The following is a 23,681-nucleotide window of genomic DNA, read 5'->3' as shown; positions in this document are numbered from 1 at the left end:
CACTGTACTCCCAGTGTGGAGAATGCAGACTAAACACTGTCTTCTGAGTGAATAGGACACTGTACTCCCAGTGTGGACAATCCAGACTAAACACCGTCTTCTGAGTGAATACAACACTGTACTCCCAGTGTGGACAAACCAGACTAAACACTGTCTTCCGAGTGAATAGGAGACTGTACACCCAGTGTGGACAAACCAGACTAAACACTGTCTTCCGAGTGAACAGGACACTGTACTCCCAGTGTGGACAAACCAGACTAAACACTGTCTTCCGAGTGAATAGGACACTGTACTCCCAGTGTGGACAAACCAGACTAAACACTCTCTTCCGAGTGAATCGGACACTGTACTCCCAGTGTGGACAAACCAGACAAAACTCCATCTTCTGAGTGAATAGGACACTGTACTCCCAGTGTGGACAAACCAGACTAAACACTGTCTTCCGAGTGAATAGGACTCTGTACTCCTATTGTGGACAAACCAGACTAAACACTGTCTTCTGAGTGAATCGGACACTGTACTCCCAGTGTGGAGAAACCAATGTTTTATTCAGCTTCAAGGTGATTTCCTGACTTCTACGCTCAACGACCTGTGCCATCCGTGTTCTGTGCTAGTCACTGTGAATTGTAGAGGCAGAGAAGGATGTTGGCAGTGGAAGGCGCTGAAGGCAGACTGGTCAGTGTGGGAATGGAGAGGGGGAATTAAAATGGCTGGCAGGCAGGAGATTCAGGGAGACTGGAGGCAGGTGCTCTGCGACCAATCTCCCCGACGTACGCTGCTAACACTCTCCCGTTGTTATCGAAGTGCTAAAGGGGGAGTTCAGTTGTTCCTGTGTGTCAATGTCTCAGAGGATCAGTCCTGGACCTATATTGGTGCATCGTGAGGCACGCCAGCAGTGACTCTGCTCCAGGGGTTTCTAGAGATTTGCAAACTTACACAGGTGCACAGAGGGAGTATTTTGCCCGGTATTGAGGCTCCACTGCATAATGTTAACCTCGCATCAGACAGGAAGCACCGGGTCATCAGGGCAGGGGTTCCCAGGGCTGGAGCTTAGGAGATGACTGCACCTCCTTTGCTTACATCTTCGGAAACAGCTCTATTTCCATCTTTAATATCTCTATCTTTCCCTTTCAGGGTAGTTTTGAAGCTCCTGACCTGGAGTTACACTGACTTCGGTTCCTTGCTGAACAAGGACCCACTCTCGGGGTCTCACTGGCCGCTATCAGATATGCCAAGGAGGAGGCCGAGAAGACTGGGATTTCGAGGCTTCGGAGGCGGGCAGGCGGATTGCAGGCCTGTGCCGCTGCCTGATGCATCGTGGGAGATGGACGATCGTAAGCAGTGAGCTGGCTGCGGGCTTTGCGTGCAGAGACCCGAGTCCTTTGGGCACAGAACTCGGAAACGCGACACAACAGACTTTTAACATCGTAAATCACCGAGATGTTTGTTATGTCTCCCCTCTCTCTGTGAAATGGGGACACCTCTTTTCCCTTATTAGTGAGAGAGGGTGAATGAGTAGTCTTTATTGATGTCTTGCTGCACACTTGAATGCTTGGGGGGGGGGGTTAGCGCCAATGATTTTTTTGTTGCTGCTTACGTGTGGGAGGGGTAGCTGGGGGAGGGGGTCTTTGGGGTTCCAACATTTTACTGTCATCCATTCTTTGGGGAACTCCTCTATTTTTGTGGATGTTTGTGAAGAAAAGGAATTTCAGGGTGTACATTGTGTACATTTCCTGACGTTAAATGCACCTATTGAACCTTTGAACCTGTGTTATGCCATGGGGTCTCACCATTAAAGAAGGGGACTGTGGGCTCACGCATCAGGACAAGCCTCTTTCCCCCGGGTTGGGAGACTACTGAACCGCCTGCTGCCACCCAGCTCTCATCACAGATGGAATGCCAGTAGTGTTATACTGTTTAATTTTTAACTTGTGTCGTAAATGTGGCTTATCATTTGTTAATTTATTTGTGGTAACTTTACGCGTGACGTGTGTGGTTTCTATGTACTCTCTTGTTGAGCTTTGTCTGGAAGAACACTGTTTCATTTGGCAGTGTGCGTGTGTGTTTGGTTGAACGATAATAAACCGAACTCGAACTCGAACTTGATAGAGGCTGCAGAGTAGACTCAGCTAGTTCATCATGGAGCAACCCTTCCCACCACCGAAGACATCTTCAAAACGCTTTCCCTCAAGAAGGGGGCTTCTCTCACTCAGGACTCTTACGGTGTGAGCCATGCCCTCCTCTCATTACTACCACCAGGGGGAGCCTGCAGACCCACTCTCAGTACTAGGAACAGCCTCTTCCCCTCCACTATCCGGTGGTTCTCATTGGTCCATGAACACCACCTCACTCTCATTTTGTACCACTAATTTGTTTTGTTATAACGTGCAGTTATTTTTTAGTCTTTTGCACCTTACAGCTGCCACACAAGAGCACATTTCAGGATTACGTCAGTGATAATGATTCTGATTTGCCGAGCTCTGACGACAGCTCTCTATAGTTTCTATAGGTTCTCTCTCTCCGTCTCTGGAGACAAACTGTCTACTTACATCTTTTATAAACCTACTGATTCCCATGGCCACCTTCATTCTACCTCTTGCCACCCTGGCTCCTGTAAAAATACTTCCCCCTTCCCCCTTCCTTCATCTCTGCTAAGATCCCAGGATGAGGTCTTCCTATTCAGGACATCAAAGAAGTCACCCTTCAAAGCACGAAGTTTCCCCTCCTCCACCAGAGATGGTGCCCTCACCTGTATTCCTCGGTTTCCCGGAGATCCACGCTCACACCTTCTTCCGGCTGCCTTAACGGGGATAGAGTTCCTCTTGCCCTCCCTTTTGCGTCTAAAACATCATTCTTCGCAACTGCTGCCATCTTCAATGGGATCGGACCACATCTTCACCTCCTCCCGCCATCCACACTCCAACTTTCCGTGGGTTCACTCCATCCGTGACTCACTTGTCTACCCGTCCCTCCTCACTAATCTCCCTCCCCGCAAGTGATAGAAACGCTACCCCTGCCCACTCACCTCCGCTCAGCTGAGGCAACCCTTCACCTGCAAATCTTCTGGGGTTATCCGCTGCTCCAGATGCGATCTTCTCTACATCGCTGACGCTCGAGGCGAATCGAAGGGAACCCATTTATTAAGCACCTCCACTCCATGATCCAAAAGCAGAATTTCCTGGTGGCCATTCCCCTTCCAACATGTCGGTTCACGGCCTCCTCTTTTGCCATGACGAAGCCGTTTTTGGGGTAGAGAAGCAACTTCACAATCTCTAGGATGCTTCCAACCTGACATCATGAACACCAATTTCTCCTTCAGGTCCTGCTTTTTCTCTTCCCTCCCCCTTCCCTCTTCTTCTATGCCTCACTCTGATTTCTCACCTCTCCTCCTCATCTGCCTGATGCCCTTCCTTCTTCTCTTTCCCCCACGGTCCACTCTCCTCTCCTATCAGATCCCTTCTTCTCCAGTAAATTGGCTTATTATTGTCACGTGCAGTGAAGAGTTTGTCTTGCTCACTGTTCATTCAGATCAGATCAGAGGTAGAACAATGACAATGCAGGACGAAGTGTAACAGCTACAGAGGAAGTACAGAACAGGCAGGCAAGATCACGGTAAGGGAGATTGTGAGGTGAAGAGTCCAATTTATTGTACTAGGTGGCCTCTCCTTGAGCCCGGGCGAGGGTACGTGCTTTCAGGGTTTTGTATCTTCTGCCCGATGGGAGGGCGGGGGGAAGAGAGAAGGTCCAGGTGAGTGGGGGGGGGGGGGGTCTTTGATTATGTTGTATTAGATTAAATCAGATTAGATTCAACTTTGTCGTCATTGTGCTGAGTACAGATACAAAGCCAAATGAAATGCAGTTAGTGTCTAACCGGAAATGCAACGAATAGTGTTACTTACAAAATAACTGCGAGTAAAAAGTAAGTGCTACAGCACACAAATATAAAAGTACTGAGGCAGTACAATATGGGCGCAATACTGCTTAGCACTGTGATGTGAGGTTCAGCAGGGTCACAGCCTCAGGGAAGAAGCTCTTCCTGTGCCTGCTGGTGCGGGAGCGGAGGCTCCTGTAGCGCCTACTGGATGGGAGGAGAGTAAATAGTCCATGGTTAGGGTGAGATGCATCCTTGATAATGCTTTTCACCCTGCCCAGGCAGCGTTTATGGTAGATGTTCTCAATGGTGGGCAATCGGGTGCCGGTAATCCGTTGGGCAGTTTTCACCACGCGCTGGAGTGCTTTGCGGCCTGATACGGGACAGTTGCCATACCACACTGAGATGCAGTTGGTGAGTATGCTCTCAGTGGTACAGCGGTAAACGTCCGTCAGTATCCTGGGACAGAGGTGAGCTTTCTTGATGCTCCGCAGGAAATAAAGGTGCTGTTGCTGAGGCAGTGGGGAGTGTAGAAAGAGTCCGTGGAGGGGAGACTGAGCTGAAGTGTGTCCACAACTCTCTGTGGTTCCTTGCGGTCACGGGCAGAGCAGTTGCCGTGCCAGGCGGTGACGCGTCGGGACAAGATGGCTTCTATGGTGCTTCTGTAAAGATCGGTGAGTGTCGAAGGCACCGTGCCAGGTTTCTTCAGCCTCCTGAGAAGGTGGAGGTGTTGCTGAGTTCTTTTTTGCCGCGACGTCTATATGGTTGGACCAGGACAGGTCACCTGGAAACTTGAAGCTATCAACCCTCTCGACCTCAGCAATGCTGACGCAAACAGGAGTGTGTTTTTAGCACAGAGCGAGGAATGACCGACCAGAGGAGGTGAGAGAGGCAGAAACGGGAGCAGCTTTGAAGTACTAATGGCCCAGGTAAAGAGTGAGCTGACGTACAAAAATCCAAGTTTAGACAGATTACCACAATGCAATTTTTGAGCAAGTAACAAGAATAATAAAGCGTTTCGTGGGTATTCATTAATGATGGGATACTGTATATTCCATGAGATTAATTATACTGGACAACAAATTTTTCTAAAGTGTTGCTTCCATAGAAATCTTTGTTTCTGATAGATCCTTGAAGCTGAACACAAATATAATTTCAGACTACTTGTATCACATAGGAATTTGGAGAGACAAGGCAGTAATCAATGCATCTAACTGGATAATGGTCCTAACACTTTGCAATAGTTCAAATAAGTTAAACATGTTATGTTGATGATTTTTATTTGTACTCAGTGTCTGAGGCTTCTCCCTTATGAATCCAACAAAAATCAGCCGGACTGATGGATTCCAGTTGCCCTGATACCATTTCTCCATTCTTTCACCATGCCCATCACTGACAGGGCCGAGATTTGCGGGGAAGAAGTCTAAATGGGAATGCAGAAAATGAATCTTTAGTGACGTTGCAGTTCCCAGTATTGTCTGCCTGAAGCAGGTTGTCAAAGCTGCACAGAGTTTGCTGCTCTGTCGTTGCCAAGAAAAATTTCAGCAAGAGCCTCGGGGGTCTGGCATGCGATTTTCTCCAGTCCCGCTGAGAGGTCCTCAAATTGCCCGTCATTCATGACCTGGTTGATTTGTACATCAACAAAATGGTTTGTTAATCCTGACATTAGTTATTCTGACTTGAATTATCAATTGAAATGACAAATATAGGTGATTTTTTAAAAAAGTGCGTGATAGTGAAATTTCATGGTGATGTTCATGATGCGCCCAAAAGTACTGAGGAAGCAAACTTTTTGTTGACCAGAGTTATGGGTAGAATTTGGGCAACTCTGTGGGAGGCAAATGCAAAACTTGCAGGAGCTGTAGCAGAGATACTTAAATCATCCACTGTGACAGGTGAGGTGCCAGCGGGTTGGAGGATTGCTAATGTTGTTCTGCTGTTTAAGAAAGGTTCTAAAGTTAAACCAGGAAGTTATAGGCTGGAGAGCATGACATCAGAGTGGGAAAATTATTGGAACGTATTCAGAGAGCCCGGATATATGAGTATTTGGATAGAGATGGACTGTTCAGGGATATCAGCAAGGCCTTGTGCATGCTAGGTCATATTGAATTTTGCGAGGATGCTACCAGTAAAGCTGATGAAGTCAAGGCAGTGGATGCTGTCTACACAGACTTTAGCAAGGCACTTGACAAGTTCAGTCACTCAGCATTCAAGATGAGCTAGTAAATTGGATTAGATGCCTGTGGGCGGAGCTAGAGACTGGTGGTTGCCTCTGTGAGAGGAGGACTATGATTAGTGGAGTGCCACAGGGATCGTTGCTGGGTCCATTGACTGGACCGTTGGGTCTGGTGATATAGATTGTCATCTATATCATTGATCTGGGTGATAATGTGGCAAAATGGATCAGTAGATTTCCGGATGACACCAACACTGTGGATGTAATGGACGGTGAGGAATTCTATCGGAGCTTGTAGTGCAATCTGGACCAGCTGGAAAAATGGGCTGAAAAAATGACAAACTGAATTTAATGGAGACAGGTGTGAGGTGTTGCACTTTGGGAGGACCAACCAGAGTAGGTCTAACACAGTGAATGGCAGGGCACTGAGGAGTGCGGTAGAACAAAGGTTCATAATTCATTGAAAGTGGCATCACAGGTAAATAAGGTTGTAAAGAAAGCTTTTCTCATATTGACCTTCATAAATCAAAGTACAGGATATAGGATGTCCTGATCTAGTTATATCAGGATTTAGACTAGACTGGCTGAATGGCTTGTTTCTGTAACACTAGGAGAAGCTGAGACATGTCCCCTAGGCCGGCAGAGGCGGAGCTGTGGTCCTCCGGGCGGCAGAGGGCGAAGCGGTGGGACCTCCGGGCGGCAGAGGGCGAAGCGGTGGGACCTCCGGGCGGCTGAGGCGGAGCTGTGGGTCCTCCGGGCGGCAGAGGGCGAAGCGGTGGGACCTCCGGGCCGGCTGAGGCGGAGCTGTGGTCCTCCGGGCGGCAGAGGGCGAAGCGGCGGAACCTCCGGGCCGGCAGAGGCGGAGCTGTGGTCCTCCGGGCGGCAGAGGGCGAAGCGGCGGAACCTCCGGGCCGGCAGAGGCGGAGCTGTGGTCCTCCGGGCGGCAGAGGGCGAAGCGGTGGGACCTCCGGGCGGCTGAGGCGGAGCTGTGGGTCCTCCGGGCGGCAGAGGGCGAAGCGGCGGAACCTCCGCGCCGGCAGAGGCGGAACTGTGGTCCTCCGGGCGGCTGAGGCGGAGCTGTGGTCCTCCGGGCGGCAGAGGGCGCGGCGCCGTGCCGTGCCGGGAGGACAGGAGGTGGCGGCCGTAGGCGGAGGCCCCGCGGACCGGAGTTGGGGCGGCGAGGGCGGCGTGAGCGGAGCCATGATGGCGGCCCCCGCGCCCAGGAAGATCGGCGAGGAGAAGATGAAGGAGATGGAGGCGGAGATGGCGCTGTGAGTGGGGCAGGGGGAACTCGGGCCGACCCGCACCGGTATGGGAGTGAAGCCAGCTCCGGGGGGTGGCAGACCGAAGCCCGCCACTTTCCGGGCCGGGCTTCTCCCCCACACCCCAGCCGCGGTGTTCAAACCCTCCTGGGCACCTGAATGTTTTGGAATCGGTTCATTATTGTCACATGCACCGAGACACAGTGAGAAGTTTGCCTTGCTCACAGATCAGACCAGGCAGGGGCAAACTGAGGTAAATAATGATTCAGAATGAAGTGTAAAAGTTACCGGGAAAGCGCAGAGAGGGTAAACAACAAGGTGCAGGATCATCGCACAAGAGTTCTGTTCAAACTGCGGGGGGAGCTCTGGGGAGAGACAGGGAGCTTTCCAGGCATTGGGAAGTGGAGAGGGGAGGCTGGTTGCTCTGATGTGCCGAGCTGTGTCCACAACTCTCCGCAGCAGTGGGCAGAGCAGGATAGGATGCTTTCTATGGTACATCATTAAAAATGGGTAAAACTTGACGGGGTCGTGGAGAACTCCTGAGAAAGCTGGTGGACATAAGACACAGAAGCAGAATGAGGCCATTCAGCCCATCGAGTCCGCTCCGCCATTTCATCATGGCTGATCCCGGATCCCATTCAACCCCATACCCCTGCCCTCTCACCATATCACCTGATGCCCTGGCCAATCAGGTGTCTTATCAACTTCTGCTTGAAATATACCCACGGACTTGGCCTTCACCGCAGTTTGTGGCAGAGCATTCCATAGATTCACCACTCTTTGGCGAAAAAAAAATTCTCCTTACTTCTGTTCTAAAAGGTTGCCTCTCAGTTTTGAGGCTGTGCCCTCCAGTACTGGATGGCCCCACCACAGGAAACATCCTCTCCACATTCACCTTATCTAGTCCTTTCAACATTCGGTAGGTCTCAATGAAATCCCCATGCATTCTTCCAAATTACATTGAGTACAGGTCCAAAGCTGCCAAACACTCCTCATATGTTAACCCCTTCATTCACAGACTCATCCTTGTGAACCTCCTCTGGACTCTCTCCAATGACAATACATCCTTTCTAAGATAAGGGGCCCAAAACTGTTGACAATGAGGACCAACTAATGTCTTATAAAGCGTCAGCATTGCCTCCTTGTTTTTATTTTCTATTCTCTCTGAAATAAATACCAACTCTGCATTTGCCTTCTTTAGCACAGGCTCAACCTGCGAATTGACCTTTTGGGAGTCTTGCTCGAGGACTCCCAAGTCCCTCTGCACCTCTGATGTTTGAGTTTTGATATCAACAAGGTCGGACCAGGACAGGCTGTTGCTGAGGAACTTGAAGCTCAACTTCGGCCAGCAGCGTGGGCACCATCCCCTTTCTGAAGACAATGACCAGCTGTTTAGCTGACTTTGAGGGAAAGATTGTTCTCACGACCGCTCTGTTTGAGATGTGGACCACTATGGTGGTATCATCCACAAACATGTAGATGGAGTAGGGTAGAGGTTGGCCACACAGTCATGAGTGTACAGGAGGTAGAGTAGGAGGTTCAGGATACAAACTGTGGGGTCCCAGCGCTTGAACCTGGGAGAGATTGGAGGAATATGGATCATGTACAACCAGAAGAGAAATTGGGTGTTTTCAAATGCCTTTCTGTCAGTTTGCTTATATTGTAATTTTTATGTCTTGTCACAAAACAACAAATTACACGTCAAACACTCAGTGGCCACTTTATTGAGTACACCTCGTTAATGCAGATATCCAATCAGCCAATAATATGGCAGCAACTCAGTGCATTAAAGCATGCAGACATGTTCGAGAGGTTCAGTTGCTGTTCAGAGCAAATGTCAGAATGGGGAAAGAAATGTGATCTAGCTGACTTTGACAGTGGAATTGCTGGTGCCAGACGGGGTGGTCTGAGTATCTCAGAAACTGCTGATCTTCTGGGACTTCTGTGCACAACAGTCTCTAGAGTTTGTTCAGAATGGTACGAGAAACAAAAGTCTTCTATTCAGCGGCAGTTCTATGGGCAAAAATGCCTTGTTATTGAGAAAGGGCAGAGGAGAATGGCCAAGCAACCATACAAAATGCCAGAGGAACTCAGCAGGCCAGGCAACATCTATGGAAAAGAACATTGTTGACGTTTCGGGCTGGAACATCGACGATATTTTTCCCCACAGATGCTGCCCAGCCTGCTGAGTTCCTCCAGCATTTTGTGTGCGTTGCTTGGATTTCCAGCATCTGTCAATGATCGCTTGTTTGTGATGGGGGAATGGCCTATCATACTGATCCAAACTGTTTTTGAAAGTAACGACGTGGCACAGTGTGCGGAAGCCCACCTCAGTACGTCGGACTGGAAGAGCACACTGGGTTGGTTCTCCTGTAGCTAATGAAGTGGCCATTGAGTGTACGTTAGTGTATCTGCTAGTGGTGAATGTGGAAATGCAGTGAGTCAGAATCAGAAACAGGAGCTACTGCAGACGCTGGAAATCCACAGCAACGCTCACACAATGCCGCAGGGACTCAGCAGGTCAGGCAGCATCTGTGGAGGGATAAGCAGCTGATGTTTTGGACCGAGACCCCCCCCCCCCCAGTGAAGCCAGAATAAGGTGGTGGGGGAGGTGAAAGTTTAGAAGCTGGCAGGTGAGGGGAAGAATCAGACATTTGTTGCATTGTGGCAGCGGTATAGTCCCAACACCTAGAAATCACCATTAATTACTAAATGCAGACTAAAATAACAATAATAAGTTAATATTCATGGGTTTATGGACCGATCAGAAATCTGATGGCGGACAGGAAGAAGCTGTTTCTGAATTGTTGAGTGCAGGTCTTTGTAGCTCCTGTACCTCCTCCCCGGTGGCAGTAACAAGATGGTGAGGGGTCTTAGTGAATGATTGAGGCCCCACCTCTTGAAGATGTCCTCGATGATAGGGAGGGTTGTGCCACGACGGTACTGGCTGAGTCTACAACCCTCTGCAGCCTCTTGCGATCCTGTGCATTGGGCAGTGACGCAGCTTGTCAGAATGCTTTATGCCATACATCTGGAGAAATTTGCTAGTCTTTGGTGACTTACCGAGTCTCTTCAGACTTCTAATTAAGTCCCTGAGTTACCCCGTGGTAGGCAGCCCTCGATCCCAGCGGATCATGGGTTTGTGCCCCTGCTGAACTGTGTCCTCTCCTGGGTGAAGAACCGGCTGTTGCCCATTCAGCGGGTCCCCCCTCTCCACGTCATTGACGTAGTCCAAGGGAAGGGCAAGTGCCGATGCAGCTCGGCACCAGTGTCAAAGCAGGGGTTGCCAGAGTGAAGTTGTAAGAAATATCAAACTGCCTCAGGGACCCCGGCTCCAGATTTCTTCTTTGGGGTTTACTCCCAAAGCCTTTCCCATGGGTGGGTATGGCCGCAAGGCAGCGGAGGTTTAAAATCAGAGTTTCCCTTCTAGGCGGGCTGCCGTCCCACCTGCCCGAACCCTGAGTAACTGATACAACAACATTCACAAGAAAAACACAAATATGAATGATGCTCAATTTTTACAAGAAAGAACACCATTACAAAATCAATCAGTATAGTGTAAAGTGGTCCTGGTGCTGCTGTACTGAGATAATGATTAGGGGTGTGCCGGATGGCTCAGGATCCAAACGGTTGAAGGGAAGTAGCTGTTCCTGAACCTGGTGATGTGGGACTTCAGGCATCTGTACTCCCTGCCGGATGGGAGCTGTAAGGAGGTGGGGTGGCTCAGATGGTGGGGATCCTATGGATGGTAGGGAGGGATGTGCCCTGGATTCATTGGGCTTGTATTCCTGCGCCAGACCGTAAAACAGCCAGTAGGACATCTGTAGGAGTTTGTTAGAGTGTTCAGGGACAAGTTGAACCTCCTTAACCTCCGTCTGTTCCTGCACGTTCAGTTTGCTGGACCGCACTGATGTGGGCGGTCTGGATAAGTCGGTCTGCACTGGGCAGAGTCCACTGGCGTCGTGGTCAGAAAGGGAGGACCCGTTCCTCTGCTGCATTGCCCTGTCTTCTGGAGGTGCCGCCTCACTGATTCTCCCTTCCTCACTCCCACAGCTTTGAACAAGAGGTGCTCGGGGGCCCGGTCGCCAATCCGCCTGCAGCCACGACAGCTTCAGAAAGCGTGCCCGTGGCAGTGATACCGGTTCCCGTCGCTCGTCCGATCATCGGAACCAACACCTACCGGCAGGTGAGGCGGGCGAGGGCCAGGGTGGGTGGGAGCAAGCGTGTTGGCTGTGAGGGAGCATTCAAGATGTTGTCACCTGTGGCTTTCGTCACCCTCCCTCATCATATGGTTATCAAACAATCAGTGTTCCTCGTTTCTTTACGAAAATAATGCTAAAAATACTCAGCAGGTCAGGCAGTATCCGAGGAGAGAAAGAGTGAATGATTCAGGTCTAAAATGCAGGAAACACTAGACAGGTCAGGCAGCATCGGTGGGGAGAGAGGAAGCATCAGTGTTATAGGGAAAAAGTCAAAAACGTTAACTGCTGAAACACTAACTCTATTTCTCCCAGACAACTTCGGTTGTTTTCAGAAATTTGTTTATACCTGAGATGTGAGACTTTCCACACAAAGATGCTGCCTCACCTGACATGTGTTTGCACCATTTACTGCTTTATTTTAGAGTAAAGCTTTACTCCTCAACTCGCTTTTATATCTTTTCCTCCTCATCTTTAATCTATGCTGGCTAGATTTACATTCCCCTAACCAAAGGAAACCAGGCCTGGTCTCGTCTCTCTGGTGACCAGTCCGTACCTGTGGGTAACCGGGCCTGGTCTCGTCTCTCTGGTATCCAGTCTGTACCGGTGGGTAACCAGGCCTGGTCTCGTCTCTCTGGTGTCCAGTCCGTACCCTTGGGTAACCAGGCCTGGTCTCGTCTCTCTGGTGTCCAGTCCGTACCTGTGGGTAACCAGGCCCGGTCTCGTCTCTCTGGTGTCCGGTCCGTACCTGTGGGTAACCAGGCCCGGTCTCGTCTCTCTGGTGTCCGGTCCGTACCTGTGGGTAACCAGGCCCGGTCTCGTCTCTCTGGTGTCCAGTCCGTACCTGTGGGTAACCAGGCCTGGTCTCGTCTCTCCGGTGTCCAGTCTGTACCTGTGGGTAACCAGGCCCGGTCTCGTCTCTCTGGTGTCCAGTCCGTACCTGTGGGTAACCAGGCCTGGTCTCGTCTCTCTGGTGTCCAGTCCGTACCTGTGGGTAACCAGGCCCGGTCTCGTCTCTCTGGTGTCCAGTCCGTACCTGTGGGTAACCAGGCCTGGTCTCGTCTCTCTGGTGTCCAGTCCGTACCGGTGGGTAACCGGGCCTGGTCTCGTCTCTCTGGTGTCCAGTCCGTACTGGTGGGTAACCAGGCCCGGTCTCGTCTCTCTGGTGTCCAGTCCGTACCTGTGGGTAACCAGGCCTGGTCTCGTCTCTCTGGTGTCCAGTCCGTACCGGTGGGTAACCGGGCCTGGTCTCGTCTCTCTGGTGTCCAGTCCGTACTGGTGGGTAACCAGGCCTGGCCTTGTCTCTCTGGTGTCCAGTCCGTACTGGTGGGTAACCAGGTCTGGTCTCGTCTCTCTGGTGTCCAGTCTGTACCGGTGAGTAACCAGGCCCGGTCTCGTCTCTCTGGTGTCCAGTCCGTACCTGTGGGTAACCGGGCCTGGTCTCGTCTCTCTGGTGTCCAGTCCGTACCTGTGGGTAACCGGGCCCGGTCTCGTCTCTCTGGTGTCCAGTCCGTACCTGTGGGTAACCAGGCCTGGTCTTGTCTCTCTGGTGTCCAGTCTGTACCTGTGGGTAACCAGGCCTGGTCTTGTCTCTCTGGTGTCCAGTCTGTACCTGTGGGTAACCGGGCCCGGTCTCGTCTCTCTGGTGTCCAGTCCGTACCGGTGGGTAACCGGGCCTGGTCTCGTCTCTCTGGTGTCCAGTCCGTACCTGTGGGTAACCGGGCCTGGTCTCGTCTCTCTGGTGTCCTGTCCGTACCGGTGGGTAACCAGGCCTGGTCTCGTCTCTCTGGTGTCCTGTCCGTACCTGTGGGTAACCAGGCCCGGTCTCGTCTCTCTGGTGTCCAGTCTGTACCGGTGGGTAACCAGGTCTGGTCTCGTCTCTCTGGTGTCCAGTCCGTACCTGTGGGTAACCAGGCCTGGTCTTGTCTCTCTGGTGTCCAGTCCGTACCTGTGGGTAACCAGGCCTGGCCTTGTCTCTGGTATCCAGTCCGTACCTGTGGGTAACCGGGCCTGGTCTCGTCTCTCTGGTGTCCAGTCCGTACCTGTGGGTAACCGGGCCTGGTCTCGTCTCTCTGGTGTCCAGTCCGTACCTGTGGGTAACCAGGCCTGGTCTCGTCTCTCTGGTGTCCAGTCTGTACCTGTGGGTAACCAGGCCTGGTCTTGTCTCTCTGGTGTCCAGTCCGTACCTGTGGGTAACCAGGCCTGGCCTTGTCTCTGGTGTCCAGTCCGTACCGGTGAGTAACCAGGCCTGGTCTCGTCTCTCTGGTGTCCTGTCCGTACCTGTGGGTAACCAGGCCCGGTCTCGTCTCTCTGGTGTCCAGTCTGTACCGGTGGGTAACCAGGTCTGGTCTCGTCTCTCTGGTGTCCAGTCCGTACCTGTGGGTAACCAGGCCTGGTCTTGTCTCTCTGGTGTCCAGTCCGTACCTGTGGGTAACCAGGCCTGGCCTTGTCTCTGGTATCCAGTCCGTACCTGTGGGTAACCGGGCCTGGTCTCGTCTCTCTGGTGTCCAGTCCGTACCTGTGGGTAACCGGGCCTGGTCTCGTCTCTCTGGTGTCCAGTCCGTACCTGTGGGTAACCAGGCCTGGTCTCGTCTCTCTGGTGTCCAGTCTGTACCTGTGGGTAACCAGGCCTGGTCTTGTCTCTCTGGTGTCCAGTCCGTACCTGTGGGTAACCAGGCCTGGCCTTGTCTCTGGTGTCCAGTCCGTACCGGTGAGTAACCAGGCCTGGTCTCGTCTCTCTGGTGTCCAGTCCGTACCTGTGGGTAACCGGGCCTGGTCTCGTCTCTCTGGTGTCCAGTCCGTACATGTGGGTAACCAGGCCTGGTCTCGTCTCTCTGGTGTCCAGTCTGTACCGGTGGGTAACCGGGCCTGGTCTCGTCTCTCTGGTGTCCAGTCCGTACCTGTGGGTAACCAGGCCTGGCCTCGTCTCTCTGGTGTCCAGTCCGTACCGGTGGGTAACCAGGCCTGGTCTCGTCTCTCTGGTATCCAGTCCGTGCCGGTGAGTAACCAGGCCCGGTCTCGTCTCTCTGGTGTCCAGTCCGTACCTGTGGGTAACCAGGCCTGGTCTCGTCTCTCCGGTGTCCAGTCCGTACCTGTGGGTAACCAGGCCCGGTCTCGTCTCTCTGGTGTCCAGTCTGTACCGGTGGGTAACCAGGCCTGGTCTCGTCTCTCTGGTGTCCAGTCCGTACCTGTGGGTAACCAGGCCCGGTCTCGTCTCTCTGGTGTCCAGTCTGTACCGGTGGGTAACCAGGCCTGGTCTCGTCTCTCTGGTATCCAGTCCGTGCCGGTGAGTAACCAGGCCCGGTCTCGTCTCTCTGGTATCCAGTCTGTACCGGTGGGTAACCGGGCCCGGTCTCGTCTCTGTGGTATCCAGTCTGTACCGGTGGGTAACCAGGCCTGGCCTTGTCTCCCTGCAGGTACAGCAGAGCCTGGAGGCACGAGCTGCAGCTGCTGCCACGGTTATGCCTCCCAACGTGGGACCGCCACCCCCCTTTGTGGGGCCAGGTATGTCGCCTCAGCCGAATCATCTTCCCATTTCTGCATGGTGTCCCCTCTCCCCGAGCACCAGCTATTCCAACAATCTGCCTCCAGAGAACCAGGTTCAATCCCAACCTATAACTGCCTGAGATCTGTCCCCCAGTGAGGTTGGGTGGGTGTGTGTCCCGTCCCCCAGTGGAGGTTAGTATGAGAGTGGAGTCTACACCTCCCTGGGTTTTTCCTGGTGCTCTGGTTGCCTCTGCAGACATGCAGATTGGGTGGGTTAATCAGCTGCTGTGTATTCTACTCAGGTCACCCCCCACTTCATGTTGAATCTGGGGGAGGGTGGATGGGAATGTGGTGATGGTTGGAACACACTTGGTGGAATGGCTTGTACAGCTTTGTAACCAAGGCGATGCACACACAGACGCGCAAATGCACAGCCGGAAGTCAGATTCAAACACAGGCCTCCCGAGAAGAGTGACAGAAGTTTTACTGACTGAGCCACAAGCCTGGGGATCTGCGGCCATGGGAGACAGAGACAGGCTCAGCGGATGCATTGTGCTCAGTGTCCGGTTGGTTTCTGGGATCTTGCACCAGTAAAACACTTCACCCTCTGCACAGTTAGATCCCACAGGCAGCTCACACCTCACCACCCTCTGCAGCACTTCCTCCTCGACACCCTTCCCTTGGTACTCCGTCCTTGCTACTGCCGAGGTGCCCCTCCTGTGATGCTCCCTCCTCGCTGACCTTTCTACAGTGCAGCACTCCCTATTTGCCACCTCTACCCCTCCTCATTATCCCCTCCCGCAGCACGCGCTCCCTCAGCACTGAAGTGGAGGTGTTCACTGTAGTGCTGTACTTGCAGTTTCATGGGGAAGTGAACTGATTCACTGGATAACGACAGGGTCAGAGATGCCACCACTGCTACCTAGTTATGGGTGTCTCACAGAGTCCCTCTCCCATGGTTCTACCTTCTCTGACTCCGCGTCTGTCTCTTTCCACAGTGATGCCTCCTCCGAGACCTCCCTCCATAATGCGCCCAGTGTTCGTGCCGCACGTGTTACAGAGACCAGGTACGTGAGCTACTCTGTTGTCAGCATCCTGCTACAGAGACTCCCCAAATCCCTGGATTGGATCCCAGCCTCGCTGGCGATTGTTCATAGCCTCATCTGAGTGTTGTTAACGCCTCCCTTGTTTTCAGCAGGTCCACGAATGCCCCCCATGCGACCCCCACCACCCCCACCGCTGATGGGCTCTCCGATGCGGACGCCCCCTCCGCTGATGATGGGCCACCCGATGCCCCCTCCCCCTCCGATGGGACCCCTGCCGCCCGTAAGTTTCAGCAGTGTGAGTATGCAATAATTATTTTTTTTTTGAGTTCCTTCACCCGTCCTGCTCTCCTGCCGCAGGGAGATCCCACCCCCACCGCCCGCTGTGCGTAATCCCCTCTCTGGCAAACACCCAAGCCAATCTGGCATTCAGAATCAGCTTTAATATCACCAGCATATGTCATGAAACTCGTTAACTTTGCAGTAGTGGTACAATGAAATGATAAATCTAGAGAACAAATACTGAATTACAGTAAGTATTTAATATGGCTATTAAATAGTTAAATTAAAATTCAGACCAAAAAAAACAGAAAGACAAAGTAGTGAGGCAGTGTTCATGGGTTCAATGACCATTTAGAAATCGAACGGCAGTGGGGAAGAAGTTGGTCCTGAGCCGCTGAGCGTGTGCCTTCAGGCTCCTGTACCTCCTTCCTGATGGTAACTGTGAGAGGAGGGCATGTGCTGGGGGTCCTTAATGATGGATGCCACCTTGAAAATGGAGGCTGGTACTCCTGCTGGAGCTGACTAATTTTACGAGTTTCTGCAACTTACTTTGATCTTGTGCAGTAGCCCCCCTTCCCCCTGCCCTGATATCAAATGGTGATGCAGCCAGTCAGAATTCTCTCCACTGTAGAAGTTTTCGAGTGCTTTAATTGACAAAACTCCGAATGAGGTACAGCTGCTGTCTTGCCTTCCTAACAGCTGCATCAATATGTTGCGTCCAGGTTCTGTCCTCAGAGCTATTGACACCTGGGAACTGGAAATTGCTCACTCACTCCACTCTGTGAGGATTGGTTTGTGTTCCCTCATCTCACCCTTCCTGAAATCCACAATCAGCTCTTTGGTCTTGCTGACGATGAGTGCAAGGTTGTTGTTGTGACACTACTCATCTAACTGCTGTATTTCGCTCCTGTACGCCCTCTCGTCACCATCTGAAATTCTGCCAACAATGGTTGTGTCATCAGTAACTTTATAGATGCTGAATGAGCTGTGCCTCGCCACACGGTCGTGCGTGCAGAGAGAGTAGAGCAGTGGACTAAGCAGACACCTCTGAGGTGCACCAGTGTTGATTGTCAGTGAGGTGGGGGTATTATCACTAATCCACAGAGACTGTGGTCTTCCAGTTAGGAAGTCGAGGATCCATTTGCAGAGGGAGATTGAGGCCCAGGTTCTGTAGGACTGTAGAAATGATGGTGGTAGATGCTGAGCTGTAGTCAATAAACAATATCCTGACAGGGTGTTTACATTGTTAGCTGCATTTATTCCCTATGCCTGTGTCTACATGGGTCATACCACACTGTGAGCACCGTGCACAGTTCCAGTCTCCGTATCCCTGGGTCAGACTCACACCGGGAGCACCGTGCACAGTTCCAGTCTCCGTATCCCTGGGTCAGACCCACACCAGGAGCACCGTGCACAGTTCCAGTCTCCGTATCCCTGGGTCAGACTCACACCGGGAACACCGTGCACGTTTCCAGTCTCCGTATCCCTGGGTCAGACTCACACCGGGAGCACCGTGCACAGTTCCAGTCTCCGTATCCCTGGGTCAGACCCAGACCGGGAGCACTGTGCACTGTTCCTGTCTCCGTATCCCTGGGTCAGACCCACACCAGGAGCACCGTGCACAGTTCCAGTCTCCGTATCCCTGGGTCAGACCCGCACCGTGCACAGTTCCAGTCTCCGTATCCCTGGGTCAGACCCACACCAGGAACACCGTGCACATTTCCAGTTTCCGTATCCCTGGGTCGGACCCACACCGGGAGCACCGTGCACTGTTCCTGTCTCCGTATCCCTGGGTCAGACCCACACCAGGAGCACCGTGCACAGTTCCAGTCTCCATATCCCTGGGTCAGACCCACACCGGGAGCACCGTGCACGGTTCCAGTCTCCGTGTCCCTGGGTCAGACCCACACCGGGACAGGCATTGACTATGTTCTGTGTGTGATTGAAGGCCTGTCCTTATATCCTAACAGAGCTCTGTGTTCAAATGTGGGGCAGGTACAGAGGTCGAGCATCAATTTTAAAACTAAGATGTGTTTCAGAGATTGGAACGTGTACAGAGATGGGGAGGGTTGTTGGGGCTGGAGGTTATCATGAGACAGTTTGGATTGTAGGGGCTGGAGGGGTTACAGACAGGAGGGGTGTTGGTGTAGGAGTATCAATGGATGGGGAATGAAGGGGAGGGGTTCAGAATGGAGTAAATTTGAACGGGGGTGTGGAGATCCATTTCCAGACGATGAGGGAGTGGAGGGAACTCACTGAACGGAGTGAGTGGTTACAGGCCCCGCTTCACAGATGGGTGTTGGACAACGAACTGCCTGAGCAGGTAGGGAGGGGCTGGTATTGCCATGATGGGCTGCAGGGTGGGGGCCTGCGGTGTTGATTGACCTGTTGACAACTGCCGCCCCCTTCAGGTCACCCACCTGCCCCCGATGATGCCCGTACCTCAGCCGGTGCTGCAGCCGATGCCCAAAGCCAACCTCACCATCATCCAGGCCGCGCCCACCGTCTACAGACCGCCACCCTCCAAACCCAAAGAGGTGAGTGCTCTCTGTTCCTCTCTGCTACCCCCAGTCCATCTCCGTCACTCTCCCCAGCTGCAGCTAACACGTCACCCTGTGTCTGTCACCCCTGCCCCACGTCTCTGTTCCCCCATCCTCTCTGCGACCACCACGTCACCATACCATCTCCATCATCCCTTACGGCTCCGATCCCCACCCCACCTGCAGCTGACACATCACCCTGTGTCTGTCACCCCTGTCCCACGTCTCTGTCCCCCATCCTCTCTGCGACCACCACATCACCATACCATCTCCATCATCCCACACGGCTCCGATCCACATCACCCTGTGTCTGTCACCCCCGTCCCACGTCTCTGTCCCCCATCCTCTCTGCGACCACCACGTCACCATACCATCTCCATCATCCCACACGGCTCCAATCCCCACCCCACCTGCAGCTAACTCATCGCCCTGTGTCTGTCACCCCCGTCTCATGTCTCTGTCCCCCATCCTCTCTGCGACCACCACGTCACCATACCATCTCCATCATCCCACACGGCTCTGATCCCCACCCCACCTGCAGCTGACACATCGCCTCGTCGCTGTCACCACCCCCCCATGTCTTCATCCCCCACCCCATTGGCGGTTAGCACACCGCTACATCTCTGTCACCTCTCAATCTTATTTACAGCTAGACACCCTCTTCCCCTGCCTCTGTCTCCATCCCTCCCACATCATCGGGGGTAACACACCCCTCTGTCTCCATGTCAGTCCCCACCCCATATCTGACTCCCAACAGCCCCATCTCCATTTTGCCCTCATTTCTGTCACACGCCCTGCTTTCTCTGACTCCCCCTAATTCTCGAACACCCACCTTCAGTACTCCACTTTTCTCTCCACATCGCTCCTCTCCTGCTGTCCCGCCTGTGTGTGAGTACATTGTTGTGAGTATGTCTCTCTGCCCCCACAGGTGGAGATTCCTGAACCCCACCACCCTCCCCAGCCCGAGGAGAAGGAGCCTCTGCCCTCTGAGGACAATCTGATTGGACCCAGCATGCCCGAACCCGAACCCCCGCATGAGGTAAGGTTTCCTATTCCCCGTCACTGCCCTGTGAGAAGTGAGGGAGGAGGGGGAGAGAGTCAATCAGCCAAGGCTCCTGCTCCATGTCACTTGGTGCAACTTTGTATGAAATGATGCCTTTGGACCTCATTGACGTGTCTCGTTCCCACAGGTTGGGGAGGTGGCCACTGAAGATAAGAAGAAGAACAAACAGGAGAAGGTGAAGAGGTGCATCCGCACGGCCGCAGGAATCTCCTGGGAGGATCCCAGCCTCCTGGAGTGGGAGAGTGGTCAGTGACACTCCCTCTGACCCCTACACCCCTCTCCGTCTCTGTGACTCCCTCTGGTCCCTACAGCCCTCTACGTCTCTGTGACTCCTATCCTTCCCCATCTCTCTGAGCCCTTCTGACCCCTACAACTGTCCCTGACTCTGTGACCCTATCTGGCCCTTCCACCCCTCCCTGTCTCTGTGATGCCCTCTGGCCCCTATAACCCTCACGACCTCTGTGATCTCCTCTAGTCCCTAAACCCCCTCCCCAACTCCATGACCCCTCTGGCCCCTACATCCGTCCCTGTCTCTGTGACCCTCTTTGCCCTCTACAACCCTCCCCGTTTCTGTAACCATCTCTAGCTCCTAGACATTTCTTTGTTTGAAGAACGTGGGGATTGGGGTCCTGGTGATTTTAAAAGGAGTGGGAAACGGGGTTCCGGTGGGTTTAAAGGGAGTGGGAAATGGGGTCCAGGTGGGTTTAAAGGGAGTGGGAAACGGGGTCCTGGTGGGTTTAAAGGGAGTGGGAAACGGGGTCCTGGTGGGTTTAAAGGGAGTGGGAAACGGGGTCCTGGTGGGTTTAAAGGGTGGGAAACAGGGTCCCAATGAGTAAATGTGTAACAGGATAACATCACCCAGTGATGCAGATTCTGATCCATCTGTGACAGGGAACAGTGGGATAGTGGGATCATTTTACTGCACTGCTCACACAACCTGGATATGATGGTGGTGGCCTGCAGGGTCCTGGCTGCTTACCAGCACTCTATTGCTAGGGACTACGTAATGTTCACCAATGTAGTCTCGGTCATTCCAGATGACTTCCGGATTTTCTGTGGGGACCTTGGGAATGAAGTGAATGATGACATCCTGGCTCGAGCTTTTGGAAAGTACCAGTCATTCCTGAAAGCCAAAGTCATCAGGGACAAACGGACAGGCAAGACAAAGGGCTATGGCTTTGTCAGCTTCAAGGACCCGAACGACTACGTCCGTGCCATGCGTGAGATGAACGGTGAGTTCCACTGGCCAACCCCAACAGGCTCAGATGATGCAGGGTCTAAACCGTATGGAGTGGGTCACAGGCTGGGGTCTAATCCAGGGGTCAGGGGTTTATATACAGAATAACAGATCTCTGGGAGAGGGTCACAGGCTGGGGTCTAATCCAGGGGTCAGGGGTTTATATATTGATTAACAGATCTCTGGGAGAGGGTCACAGGCTGGGATCTAATCCAGGGGTCAGGGGTTTATATACAGAATAACAGATCTCTGGGAGTGGGTCACAGGCTGGGGTCTAATCCAGGGGTCAGGGGTTTATATACAGAATAACAGATCTCTGGGAGAGGGTCACAGGCTGGGGTCTAATCCAGGGGTCAGGGGTTTATATACAGAATAACAGATCTCTGGGAGAGGGTCACAGGCTGGGGTCTAATCCAGGGGTCAGGGGTTTATATATTGATTAACAGATCTCTGGGAGTGGGTCACAGGCTGGGATCTAATCCAGGGGTCAGGGGTTTATATACAGAATAACAGAGCTCTGGGAGTGGGTCACAGGCTGGGGTCTAATCCAGGGGTCGGGTTTACATACAGAATAACAGATCTCTGGGAGTGGGTCACAGGCTGGGATCTAATCCAGGGGTCAGGGGTTTATATACAGAATAACAGAGCTCTGGGAGTGGGTCACAGGCTGGGGTCTAATCCAGGGGTCGGGTTTACATACAGAATAACAGATCTCTGGGAGTGGGTCACAGGCTGGGGTCTAATCCAGGGGTCGGGTTTATATACAGAATAACAGATCTCTGGGAGAGGGTCACAGGCTGGGGTCTAATCCAGGGGTCAGGGGTTTATATATTGAATAACAGATCTCTGGGAGTGGGTCACAGGCTGGGATCTAATCCAGGGGTCAGGGGTTTATATACAGAATATCAGATCTCTGGGAGTGGGTCACAGGCTGGGGTCTAATCCAGGGGTCAGGGGTTTATATACAGAATAACGGATCTCTGGGAGTGGGTCACAGGCTGGGGTCTAATCCAGGGGTTTATATTGTAGAATAACGGAGTGGGTTACAGGCTAGGGTCTAATCCAGGGGTTTATATTGTACAGTAACAGAGCTCTGGGAGTGGGTTACAGGCTGGGGTCTAATCCAGGGAGCAGCGGTTTATATATTGATTAACAGATCTATGGGAGTGGGTCACAGGCCGGGGTCTAATCCAGGGGTCAGGGGTTTATATATTGAATAACAGATCTCTGGGAGTGGGTCACAGGCTGGGGTCTAATCCAGGGGTTTATATATTGAATAACAGATCTCTGGGAGTGGGTCACAGGCTGGGGTCTAATCCAGGGGTCAGGGGTTTATATATTGAATAACAGATCTCTGGGAGTGGGTCACAGGCTGGGGTCTAATCCAGGGGTTTGTAGGTTGGTGCGGTTTACAAAGAGTAACAGATCTGTGGGAATGGGTTGCAGGCTGGAACTAGATGCAGGGTTTGGACTGTGGTCTGTCCCCTGATATCCTGGTCTTCTCCCCTCTCCAGGGAAGTATGTGGGGAGCCGTCCCATTAAGCTGAGGAAGAGCATGTGGCGAGACCGGAATCTGGATGTGGTGCGGAAGAAACAGAAGGAGAAGAAGAAGCTGGGTCTGCGGTGAGGAAGGGCAGAGGGCTGGGGTGCCTCGTGTGAAGTAGGAGGTCCCGCCTCAGCTCCATCCTCTGTTGGGCTGCAGGACCTCGCCTTCTTCCGCACCACCACCCCTGACAGCAGGGTGCGCTGGCTGAGCACTAGGACAAGGCCTTGGCTGCCACGCCTTCCCTGATGGTGGCCAGGTTCCCGTGGGGATCGGGCATCTCCACAGCTGACTGAAGGGTGACTCCTCCCTGCACTGGACTGATGGGGTGGGAGAGGCATGGAGTTGAATCCTCCATGGTCCTGCTGGTGTGGGATGGTCCCAGTTGTAAATAAAGACAGACATGGGCACCACACACACAGGCATGACACAGACAGAGAGAGAGACGGAAGCAGATACACTTGGGGAACACAGTAACATACAAACATGGAACCCCCATGGCCAGACCTCTACTCGACACACACAGACACTCACTGTCTGACATGGGGACACACATTATGAGTATTTGCTACTGTTTGTTGGCTATCAATATATAATTTTCTGAGAGTTTCTAATCTGGTCTCTTTTTTTTTCCCATTTGGGCTTGGGCTGGTGATGGGGTGGATGGGCGGAGGGTGGACAGGGAGGGTCTGCAATTGGGTTGGTGTGGGAGGAGGAAGTGGGACAGTATTGCAGTTGGAGGTGGGAACATGTATGAAGAACGTTGCCTTTTCGTTCAGGCTTATCTAATTACCACTTCATGCTTCCTGCACACCCCCCTCTCTTTTCCTCTGCAACCTCCTGCCCTGCGCTCTCCCCATCCTCTTTCCACACCCTGAGACCCCTCCTCCTTTGAGTTGCCGTCCCATCACTCACTCCTCATGCCATACCTGAGGTCCCTCCTCCCTGAATCACATCAGGAGAATGGCTAAAGAAGGAA

General features: G+C 52.7%; 1 protein-coding gene across 3 annotated transcripts; it reads left to right on the top strand.

Annotated features, from left to right (window-relative positions):
* The first annotated feature begins 6,790 nt into the window (after window positions 1-6,790).
* rbm42 (RNA binding motif protein 42) lies at window positions 6,791-23,308 on the top strand. 3 transcript variants are annotated; one of them, XM_059957452.1, is made up of 10 exons: window positions 6,791-7,318; window positions 11,363-11,495; window positions 14,925-15,012; window positions 15,993-16,061; window positions 16,190-16,335; window positions 18,731-18,856; window positions 19,788-19,898; window positions 20,050-20,167; window positions 20,960-21,154; window positions 22,674-23,308. In XM_059957452.1, exons 1-10 carry the CDS (start codon window positions 7,248-7,250, stop codon window positions 22,784-22,786), a joined length of 1,170 nt encoding a protein of 389 aa, XP_059813435.1. In that variant the 5' UTR covers window positions 6,791-7,247; the 3' UTR covers window positions 22,787-23,308. The 3 variants fall into 3 exon arrangements, with proteins under 3 accessions (XP_059813435.1, XP_059813434.1, XP_059813433.1); XM_059957451.1 differs by having other exon boundaries at window positions 7,126-7,318; window positions 16,190-16,320; XM_059957450.1 differs by having other exon boundaries at window positions 7,129-7,318; window positions 16,193-16,335.
* The last annotated feature ends 373 nt before the right edge of the window (window positions 23,309-23,681 follow it).

This window comes from Hypanus sabinus, assembly GCF_030144855.1.
Source record: "Hypanus sabinus isolate sHypSab1 chromosome 1 unlocalized genomic scaffold, sHypSab1.hap1 SUPER_1_unloc_5, whole genome shotgun sequence".
In the NCBI taxonomy this organism is placed as follows: Eukaryota; Metazoa; Chordata; class Chondrichthyes; order Myliobatiformes; family Dasyatidae; genus Hypanus; species Hypanus sabinus.
The sequence above is the reverse complement of the archived record's forward strand: the minus strand, read 5'-3'. Positions and strand labels throughout refer to the sequence as shown.